The sequence below is a fragment of the Ctenocephalides felis genome, unplaced genomic scaffold, assembly GCF_003426905.1.
Source record: "Ctenocephalides felis isolate EL2017-DRISC unplaced genomic scaffold, ASM342690v1 CF-g0.4_SCAFFOLD_03573, whole genome shotgun sequence".
Taxonomy (NCBI): domain Eukaryota; kingdom Metazoa; phylum Arthropoda; class Insecta; order Siphonaptera; family Pulicidae; genus Ctenocephalides; species Ctenocephalides felis.
The window spans coordinates 14127383-14138811 of NW_020539727.1; the positions used below are offsets into that span (position 1 = coordinate 14127383).

General features: G+C 31.7%; 2 protein-coding genes across 2 annotated transcripts; both read right to left on the reverse strand.

Annotated features, from left to right (window-relative positions):
• Window positions 1–315: 315 nt before the first annotated feature.
• On the reverse strand, window positions 316–3387 carry LOC113389570 (glucose dehydrogenase [FAD, quinone]-like). The gene is made up of 5 exons (XM_026626590.1): window positions 3364–3387; window positions 1290–2172; window positions 804–1165; window positions 574–720; window positions 316–513 (listed from the first exon to the last, which is right to left on the reverse strand). Exons 1-5 carry the CDS (start codon window positions 3385–3387, stop codon window positions 316–318), a joined length of 1614 nt encoding a protein of 537 aa, XP_026482375.1.
• A 2019-nt stretch (window positions 3388–5406) lies between these two features.
• On the reverse strand, window positions 5407–7539 carry LOC113389571 (glucose dehydrogenase [FAD, quinone]-like). Its single transcript, XM_026626591.1, has 4 exons — window positions 6381–7539; window positions 5961–6322; window positions 5715–5861; window positions 5407–5604 (listed from the first exon to the last, which is right to left on the reverse strand). Exons 1-4 carry the CDS (start codon window positions 7537–7539, stop codon window positions 5407–5409), a joined length of 1866 nt encoding a protein of 621 aa, XP_026482376.1.
• Window positions 7540–11429: the final 3890 nt, after the last annotated feature.

The window sequence follows — 11429 nt, forward strand, 5'->3', positions numbered from 1 at the left end:
ATTTTTACTCTAAAATAGTTGTACGTGGTATTTTGCCTTAACGCAAGTAGCAGAAATATTTCAACAAGTGTAAAAAATGGACATCATCAATAAAAAGTGATTCATCAGTAAACCTAATTGCTGTATTTTGACTTAAAAACCTAATTACTTAACTGTAATTGCATATACATTTTGTATGCAGGTAATAAAATTGTATTTATTTTTTGTATTATAAATTTTAAATTTAATTTACAGAGTAATGTTTCCTTAATTCTAGAACCTATTCTCGATCTCTTGGCATCATTAAGATGAGGTATGTTGCATTAATTATACAATTCAAGCCCATTCAGCCTTAACGAAATCAGCTGCTTTTTCAGCGACCATATAAACCACAGCAGTTGTATGACCAGTTGGGGGTTCTGGAATTACAGAGGCGTCCACGACTCGCAATCCTTGGATTCCATATGGTTTTAGGGAGGATGGATCTACGACACTGGATGGATCATCAGCTGGACCCATTTTGCAGGTACTTATCTGAAAAGATTTTTAACATCTTTATTGAAAATTCATCTTCGTATACATACATCACATTACCTGGTGAGATCCAGATCTAGAATTTTTTAAAAAGCACACCCAGTATTTGTCTGTTTCTCTTCCAAATTTGTCGCATTCTTCATCCGGTTCAAGTTTTAAGGTGACATTATACTTGGAAAGAACTTTTGTGCGAGAAATCGCCACCGCCTTGAAATAAAAACCTAGGTGTAAGCCGCATTTTTTTAAATGGGATTAATTAATGGACTGAAATTTTGTTAACAAAAATTTACCACTTTGAGTCCTTTCACCATAGTTTCCACATCCTCGTTTTCTGCAAAACAATTCAAATCTATTTTCGGTGGATCCTTTGGATCTCTACTGTTCAGTAGTAAACTCCCGACACTTTTTGGACGAAATGATAAGACAAATGCGTAAAATGAATCTCGCTTTTTGGTTTTGTCTATGTCTGTGTACAAATTGGCAGCGGCAAAAATTATTTCAACATCTGGCAGATTGATATTATATGGACTCGTTTTTATAGAGACTATGGTAACCATCCCTTCCGGCAAAGTTAGTGGGCCGATTCCTTTATCAAAATAATCAGTGACGTGTTTATACGATCCAAGAACTCCAATATCCAATTCAAATTGACCTAGAATACAAACGATTGTTATTTGCTATATATACGGTTTTAGAATTCATAAAGTAGCTTCCAACTTACCATCAATGTCAAACACTAAATTAGGTGAAGCAACCTAAACCTCTGTCTGTTTTACCGACAGACAAATCTTTTATCACTTCAATTCCCAAATCTTGTAGATGATCAGCTGGTCCTACACCAGACAACATCAGCAATTGTGGTGAATTAATTGCTCCTGCACTTAGTATGACCTCTTTTCTGACTCTGATTGTATACTCTTTACCATGTTTAGTAAAAGTTACACCATAAGCACGTTTACTTTCAGGGTCAATAAGAATTTTGGTGACAAATGCACCTGTGGCAATTGACAAGTTAGTCCTATCAGCAACTGGTTTTAAAAAAGCTTTACTGGCACTGCATCTTTTACCATCTCGAATCATACTTTGTTGGCGTAAAATACCAGTCTGATTAGCACCATTGTTGTCATTATTCCAATAACCTAATTCTGCACCAGCTTGTATAAGCAAATCATCTAAGTTTGTTTTGTATTTGTTTAACTCTATTGTTAGATAACCACCTGTACTGTGAAATGGTGAGTTTTGCAGGTGTTTTATTTGCATATCTTCTGATTTCTTGAAATATTTAAGTATGTTATAATAACCCCAACCAGTATTTCCTAAATTTTGCCAAGTGTTGTAGTCATATTTGTTACCTCTAACATATGCCATACCATTGATGGTGGTGGAACCTCCTAAAGCTTTACCTCTTGGTTGTTTGCAGTATCCTTGTTGATCCAAACAGCATCTGGTTTGTGGCAAACTTTTGTAATTCCAATCATATTTTGATTCATGCAATGTACTAGCTAATAGAGGTATATCGGTCAAAGGAGATTCTTGTTCACCAGCTTCCAAGATTAAAATATTCCACTCGGGTACTTCAGACAATCTGTTGGCCATAACTGAACCTCCTGGTCCGCTCCCAATGATGATGAAATCATAAACATCTTCAAAATTTTTTACCTAAGGAATATTGTATTGTCCTGATGTCAATTGGAAATATTTGGTTAACATAGACACTGCGTTGTCGGCATCTTGCAGATCTAAATTTTTGTAAAGCTTTTCTTTAACATTCTCAAAAGGTTCTTTTTCTTGACTACTACTATTTGCACTAACTAATAACCTTAGCCAAATAAAAATAATTATTATAATATTTTTGTTAATAAATCTTATACTATAAGAAACCATCATGACGGTTTGAAGTGTTTATGAACTGAATCTGTTTCCACTTTTGTTTTTGTCTGCATCTTGATGGAATTGCAAATACAATTGTAATCAAACACTTTGTCTGGTGTGAGGAGTCACTGTAAATATTATTGCAAATAATTCAAATATTTTTATAATGTATTTGATAAATGGTATTTATATTAGCACACATGCACTTGTATATATATGTATATATATATATATATATATATGTGTGTGTGTGTGTGTGTGTGTGTGTGTGTGTGTGTGTGTGTGTGTGTGTCTGTGTGTCTGTGTGGGTGTTTGTGTGTGTGTGTGAATACTCTGACAATACTCTGCTGAAACAACAAACCGATTTTTATGAGGCAGTGTGACTGAGAATTGGGCAACATCTATTTTTTACGAGGTGTGTTCAAAAAGTACCCGGAATTACTAATAATTAAATTTCGCGGGTCTGGAGTGTCTGATTGTCAAAATTTTTTTTTATTGTGTTGGTATACATGCCCCTAAAGTATGATGAAATTTTCAGCTATATTCACTGTTTACTTTGTCTGTGGTAGTCGCTAAGGTTCGACGTGTTTTTCTGAGCTCGGCGATTTTTACAATGGAAGAATTGAAAAGTCAAAGAATTTGTATTAAATTTTGCGTAAAAAATGAAATAAAGTGTTGCAAAGTGCAAAAATTCACCAGATATGGCTCCGTGTGACTTTTTCCTATTCCCAAAGTTGAAGAGACCCATGAAAGGACGGCGGTTTTCCTCGATTGAAGAAAATCGCCGAGAGTGCTCAAGGACATATCAAAAAGTGAATATCAAGGGTGCTTCGAAAATTGGAAAAAACGCTGGCATAAGTGTATTATATCTGGGGGGGGGGACTACTTTGAAGGGGACCACATTAATGTAGACGAATAAATAAATATTTTTTTGAAAAAACGAAAATTCCGGGTACTTTTTGAACAGACCTCGTATACCTCTTGGTGGTAAGAATTGGTCATTCTTAAGATTGTTTTCAGTTTATGGATTATTTTTTTATTTCATTAACTTCCCGTAGTGTAGGTTATTGTAATCGTCCAAAAATCGAAATTGAAAATTTTTACATTTCTCGATGTTTTAAATGTTTCTGAACATTTTGGCATACCTCAGAAAAATTTGATGTTTTTTTTTGTATGTCGAAGGAAATGCCTTTATGCATCCCAGACTGGTGTTCTGTCTGGGTATGTCGGACTCAATACCGCCCTGGTATAATACCGATTAAAACCTCCGCTTTGCCCTTGCCTCTGGTTTCCACGGAAACCGCCGTTAGGCATTACTTTGTGGGGGGAGGATCTAGAATGTTACAATTCTTCACTTGATTTTATACTCATCTTTAAAAAGGGCGAAGTCCCATTCGTCCTTTCTCTTTCCATAGAGCGCAGGTCACTGTGTGTGTTTGTGTGTATGTATGTATGGATACAATTTTTGGCCACGTTTTCGGGCGCACGGATCAACCGATTTGAATGGTTCATAAAACATTCGATTCCTATAAATAGGGAAAAGAGCTGATTAGTTTTTGGCAAAGGCAGGTCCAGCCGTTTCGGAGATACGGAGCAAAGAGTGCAGAAAATAGAAATCGACTTTTTGAGAGAACGGAGTATCCGATTTGAATGATCAAAAAAACATTCAATAAGTAATGATTGGGAGAAGTGTTTATTAGTTTTTGGCAGAGGCAGGCTTAGCCATTTCGAAGATACAGAGCGAAATGTGCAAAAAATGGTAGTTTTTGAGAGAATTAAGCGTCCGATTTAAATGATTTGAAAAACTTTCTGCTTGTCTTAACAAAATAATTGATTTTGAAAAAAAAATTTTGTTACAATTTTTTTTTTTTTTTTTTAATTTTTTGTATATCGAAAATAATTCAGATTTTATTTATAATTTTGACTATAGTTCTAATATACTTTAAACAAATAATTTCAACTTAGCAATTCAGTTTATATAATTCTTATAAATATTAGACAATGTTACAATATTTATAATATTCCGTTTTTTATTCCGTTACGGTACGGAAAGTTCTAGCAATTTGCCTTAAGGCACGATGCCACCCACCCCACTAGTTTTAATAATTTGTTATCAAAAAACACATGCAACCTTAAATTTTTACCCTTTTACTACAAACACCTATAATTCATAATAGTCAATTTTCATCCCGCATGCAGTCAATTATTGTTTTTTCCTTAATTTTACTTCAGAAAACAATTTTATATGAGATGACAATATCAAGGGTCTAATTCTGAAAAAAAAATTCAAGTTTTGAGACCAATTTTGTTTATTTTAATTTCAAACGATACGTAAAACATACAAGATACAACAGTTTTTTCAGAGCAAACTAAGTACCACACAAACTTATGGCAAAACTATAATTTTTTTATATAACTCTATGATCGTTTCAACACGTTTTCAAAAATTTTAGTTATTTTTATTATCGGTAAAAAAAAGAGCACTTTCTTATGTAGTGAGACACTTTAGACATATTTATGTTAGGCGTGCAAGAAATATTTCGCATTCGGCCACTCTAAAAGTGACATTCGGTTTAAGCAAACTTAGTGCATTTTATCAACGGGTTTCCTGGCATCGTGTAGTAGGTTAGATGTTATTTAACGGTTGTAATTGAAAATAAAATTTAAAAAAAAGTTATGTTAAAAGAACACATCTTTGACTTATACAAATTAATACTTTTGCAGTTCCTTAAAAGAAAATTCTTATCATTTCAGAACCTGAATTATTTACAAGATTGAGCAATACTTCTATATAATAATATCCTAAAATTGCTATCATACCAAGTATATTAGTCAAATAAGCAACAAAATCCAAAAAATAAATCCAATAATGAATTTGACAGCCATCATACGTGTAACATAAGGTCAGTATTCATTTACTTATATATTTTGTTACTTATTTTTTACTTATTTATTTATCTATTTTTGACAGATTGCCCGTTGGCAATATCTAGATAGTCTATTACGTATTGATTACATAATTCAAGTCCATTCAGCTTTAACAAAATCAGCAGCCTTTTCAGCGACCATATAAACCACAGCAGTTGTGTGACCAGTCGGGGGTTCTGGAATTACAGAGGCGTCCACAACTCTCAATCCTTGGATTCCATATGGTTTTAGTGTCGATGGATCTACGACACTGGTTGGATCATCAGCTGGGCCCATTTTGCAGGTACGTATCTGAAAAGATTTAAGCATTGAGAATTGACACAGCTACTTTTTATAAGAACACAATATGTACCAATCACGGTATAGGAGGGTTGAAGGTTGAGGATTTTTTTATTTGTTACCTGGTGATTTCCAGATGTAGAATTTTTCAAAAAGCACCTCCAGTAGGCGTCGGTTTCTTTTCCAAATTTGTCGCATTCTTCATCCGGTTCAAGTTTTAAGGTGACATTGTACTTAGAAAGAACTTTTGTACGAGACATCTCTACCGCCTAGAAATTAAAAACAAAATCAGGTGTAAGTGGCATTTGCCTTAAAGCAAATTGCATAAGAAATAATTATACCAATTTAAGCAATTTATTTATATTTACCACTTTGATTCCCTTCACCAAAGTTTCCACATCTTCATTTTCTGCAAAACAATTCACATCTATTTTTGGCGAATCCGTTGGATCTCTACTATTAAGTAGTAATCTGCCGACACTTTTTGGACGTAATAATAAGACAAATGCATAAAATGAATCCCGGGTTTTGTTTTTGTCTATATCTTTGTACAAATTAGCTGCACGAAAATTTATCTCAACATCTGGCAAATCGATATTGTATCGACTGGTTTTTACAGAGGCTATAGCAATCATACCATCGGGTATCGTGAGTGGACCTATTCCTTTTTCGAAATAATCTGTGACGTGTTTAGATGATCCTAGAACACCTATGTCGACTTCAAAGTTACCTGGAATACAAAATTGTTTTGTTATTCATCCAAGCATTTTGGTTTCCATGCAACTTACCATCAATGTCGAATTGCAAATCAGGTGAACCAAAGTGATTTTTTAGTTCTTTACCCACAGGCAAGTCTTGTATCACTTCAATTCCCAAATCTTGTAAATGATTAGCTGGTCCTACACCAGACAACATTAGTAATTGTGCTGAATTAATTGCACCTGCACTTAGTATAACCTCCTTTCTGACTCTAGTTGTATGCTCTTTACCATTTTTAGTAAAAGTTACACCATAAGCACGTTTATTATCAGGATCGATAAGAATTTTGGTAACAAATGCACCTGTGGCAATTGACAGGTTAGTCCTGTCAACAACTGGTTTTAAAAAAGCTTTACTCGCACTGCATCTTCTACCATCTCGAATCATACTTTGTTGGTGTAAAATACCGGTTTGATTAGCACCATTGTTATCATTATTCCAATAACCTAATTCTCTACCAGCTTGTATCAGCAAATCATCTAAATGTGTTTGGTATTTGTTCAAGTCTACTGTGAGATATCCACTTGTACTGTGAAATGGTGAGTTTTGCAGGTGTTTAATTTGCATGTCCTCAGATTTCTTGAAATATTTAAGTATATTATAATAACCCCAACCAGTGTTTCCTAAATGTTGCCAAGTGTTGAAGTCATATTTGTTACCTCTGACATACACCATATAATTTATAACGCTGGTGCCTCCTAAAGCCTTACCTCGTGGTTGTTTGCAGTATCCTTTCTGATCCGAACAACATCTAGTTTGTGATACAGTTTTGTAGTTCCAATCATATTTTGATTCAGGCAATATATTGGGTAGCAAAGGTATATCTGTCAAGGGTGATTCTTGTTCTCCAGCTTCCAAAATTAAAATATTCCAATCTAGTACTTCGGATAATCTGTTGGCCATGACTGAACCTCCTGGTCCACTTCCGATGATGATGAAGTCGTAAACATCTTCAAAACTTTCCACCAAAGGTATATTGTATTGTCCTGATGTCAATTGGAAATATTTGGTCAAATAAGACACTGCGTTGTCGGCATCTTGGTGACCTAAATTTTTGTACAGGTTTTCTTTAAGATTATCAAAAGGTTCTTTACTATTTGAACTGACTAGTATCACTGTTATGTGCACCCAAATGAAAACAATTATTACAATATTTTTTTTAATGAAATATGTATTATAGGGACTCATGATGACGGTTTAAAGTGTTTATGAATTAAATCTGTTTCCACTTTTGTTTTTGTACGCGTCTTGATGGAATCGCAAAGTTAAACACAGAGAATTTGAACCTTTAATTTGCTGAATTAAGGCCAGGTTGTTTTTCTTATAAACAATGTATATTATTTTGGCAAAGGCAGGCCCAGCCATTTTGAAGATACGGAGCTAAATATGTAAAAAATGGCAGTTTTTTGAGAGAACTAAGCGTCCGATTTAAATGATTCAAAGAACTTTCTGCTTGTCTTAACAAAATAATCGATTTTGGAAAAAAAAATTGTCCAATTTTTTTTTTTTTTTTTTTAGTTTTTTTGTATATCAAAAATATTTATTTTTAATTCTGGCTATAGTTCTAATATACTTTACAAATAATTTCAACTCTGCAATTCAGTTTATATAATATTTATAAATATTAGACAATGCTACAATATTTATAATAATCTATTTGAAAACATTCAGTAATCCTCGAACATTTCGTTACGGTACGGGAACTTCCAGCAATTTGCCTTAAGGCACAATGCCACCCACCCCACTAGTTAGGATTTGTTTTCAAAAACTACATTTTTAATAACAAATGGTTACTGTTTTGTTTTCGTGACCAATTTTCAATTATACCTTAAATATAGATAGGTACAGATTTTGCACCTCTGCATGAGTCCCAGATGAGAAAATTATTTAAATATGTATTTAAAACAAATACAAGTGTTCAGTAAGAATCTTCTGTATCACTTTGTTTATTTGGTTTTACACATATATTTTTGATACAATATTTTCAAGCAAAAATTGTCTTTTCCTTGATATAATCACTGTTATTAAAAGGACAATAACTGGGTTTTTATAAAAAAAAATCTCACAAATAGGAAAAATAATCCTTGTATTGCTGTTCTAAAAAGAAACAGCAAAAATGTTTAAGCCGTAAATTGCTAGAAAATTTTATGTTCAAAAATCTTTACTTTCAAAGGAGAAATGCTTATTAATTAAATTATTACAATATTTTTTTTTTCATTAAAATATATATTTATTTATATAAAGAAACATTTATTTGTATGGATTGATAATTTGAATCTCAACCAGACAGATCATCTGGTGCAAGAGATCACAGTCAATATTTTAGCAAATAATTCAAATATTGGTTTAAATTGAAAAGTATTGTATATATTGCCAAGAATTATTCTTGTTTTAATTAAAACTTTCCGACTTTTGCAAGATTTTTTAGGCGCCGTGTTTATTAAGGACAAACAGTAATATTTTATGTAAAATATGAAAATCAATTAATTGTACTTGCTTATGTACTTATTTGTTTAATTATTCATTCTGCACTGTATTTATATTGAAAATTAATTCAATTTGATGTGCAAAACAACCAAATTTTTTTAAGATTTTTATCTCAATGAAATTTTATCAGGAGCTGATATCCTAGCTCATGAATTTTGATCCTTAACTTGCTTTCCCCTAAGAGTCTATTTACAAAAATTTGGATATTAATTAATCGCAAATCTTAAATTTTATTTCCGACTTTTTACACAAGTTTATACAACTTGCCGGCAAAATGCCACTTACAAATGGCTATATTTTTTATCAATCTGATCGTAATTTAATATTTTGCTCGAATAGGGCATCCATAAAGTGAAATAGGGTAGAGCGGGGCACAAAGGTCTAATTTGACTTTAAGTACATAACACGTATCAAACAAACAACTATCTGACTATGTTCAGTAAAATTTCCTGTTAATTCCTAATTAAATGTGTTTTTTTTACCATTGTTCAAAAATTTGTCAACTGTATTTTTTAGTCGAAAGGAGTACCAAAATAGGACGATCAAGGGGCAAACAGATCCAATGTCATATTTTTATTTTTATTTTTAAATTGATCTTACAAATTAATTACTTACGTAAAACGATTTTGGGATAATTTGGGAATTTTGGCAGTCGGGAATTGTGCTGATTTTGGTAAAGATCAGCCCGGTCCTTTCTTTGCAAATAAACATTGAACATTAATTCTTTGTCAAATAAATTTTCAAATTTTACCATTTACCAACTTGAAAATCATTTCGACAATTTACGACATTTTTAGATAATTTACAATATTTTGAGATAGTTTACAACGTTTAAGGTCATTTACTATATTTAAATACAATTTACAACATTTTCAAACAGTTAAAGCTAACTAAAACCTCTAAAGAAAATGTACATTTGCAGACAATTTACAACATTTGAAAACAAATTACAACATTTTTAGTATATCTACAATATTCCCAGATCAATTACGACATTTTCAGATGATTTGCATTATTTGAGAGATACTTTACTACATTTTCAGACTAATTAAATCATTCTTCAACATTTTACAATATTGTCAAATCAAATGCAATATTTTCAGACAATTCACAACATTTTCAGACAACTTACAATATTATCAGATCAATTACAACATTTTCAGATGATTTGCATTATTTTGAGAAACAAATTGAGATATTTTCAGACAAATTAAATCACTTTCCAACATTGCCAGACATTTTCAATATTCTCAGATGAATTGCAACAATTTCAGACAATTTATAATATTCTTATATCAATTACAAAATTTTCAGATGATTTGCATTTTTTTGAGATACTGTACAACTTTTTTAGACAATTTACAACATTTTCAGACAATTCAGAATATTCTCAGATCAATTACAACATTTTCAGATGATTTGCATTATTTTGAGATATTTTACAACATTTAAAGACCAATTGAAACATTTTCAGACAAATTAATCATTTTCCAACAATTCACAACATTTTGAGACAATTTACAACATTTTCGGACAATTCACAACATTTTCAGACAACCCACAACATTCTTAGATAATTCACAACATTTTTAGGCCATTTACAACAATTTCCGACAATTCACAATATTTTCAGTAAATTTACAATATTCTCAGATCAAATACAACATTTTCAGACAAATCACAATATTCTCAGATCAAATACAACATTTTCAGACAATTCTCAACACTTTCAGTCAATTTACAATATTCTCAGATCAAATACAACATTTTTAGATAATTCATAATATTCTTAGTTAATTCACAACATTTTCAGATAATTCACAACATTTTCAGACAATTTACAACATTTTCAGGCAATTCACATCATTTTCAGACAATTCACAACATTCTTAGATAATTCACAACATTTTTATACAATTCACAACATTTTTAGATGTCAACATTTCAATACAATTAGCAACATTTTAAGGCCATTTACAATCTGTAAAGACAATTTGCTACATTTTCATATAACATTTTAAAGAATTTACAATATTTTCAGACAATTTTGATTCTGGAGGTTGCATAAAAATTCAAAAAATCTAAGCACAATATGCGGTTGCTTCCACTAGAACCTCTAAAAATATTTTTCTTCGAAATTTTGATTCTTGTAGGAGTATACTTGAAAGACGACGTTATATAACATATTAACAAATTTTAATATCTAAACTCTGAACTCTTGAAAATATTCAAAAGCCAAATTATTTGATTAATGTTTCCTTCCTTGCAACGATTTGAGAAACAAGAACTGTTTCCGAGATATTAGTAGGAAATTTAGCTGATTCGTTTTCGGTAAAGATCTTCTGGACCATTACATCATATTTAATCATTAAACATTTATTTTTAAATTCAAAATTTTCCAACATTTACCAACTTGAAAATTATTACCCTGACAGTTTCTACTACTACGTTCACCTCAAATGGCAAGAAAACGTGAAAACATGAAAACGTGGCGCACATTATCGATTTAACAAAACCACCACGCAGATATCAAACACTATTTCTCTTGTTCAAAATATTATTATGACAGGATAAAATACAATTTGTACAGA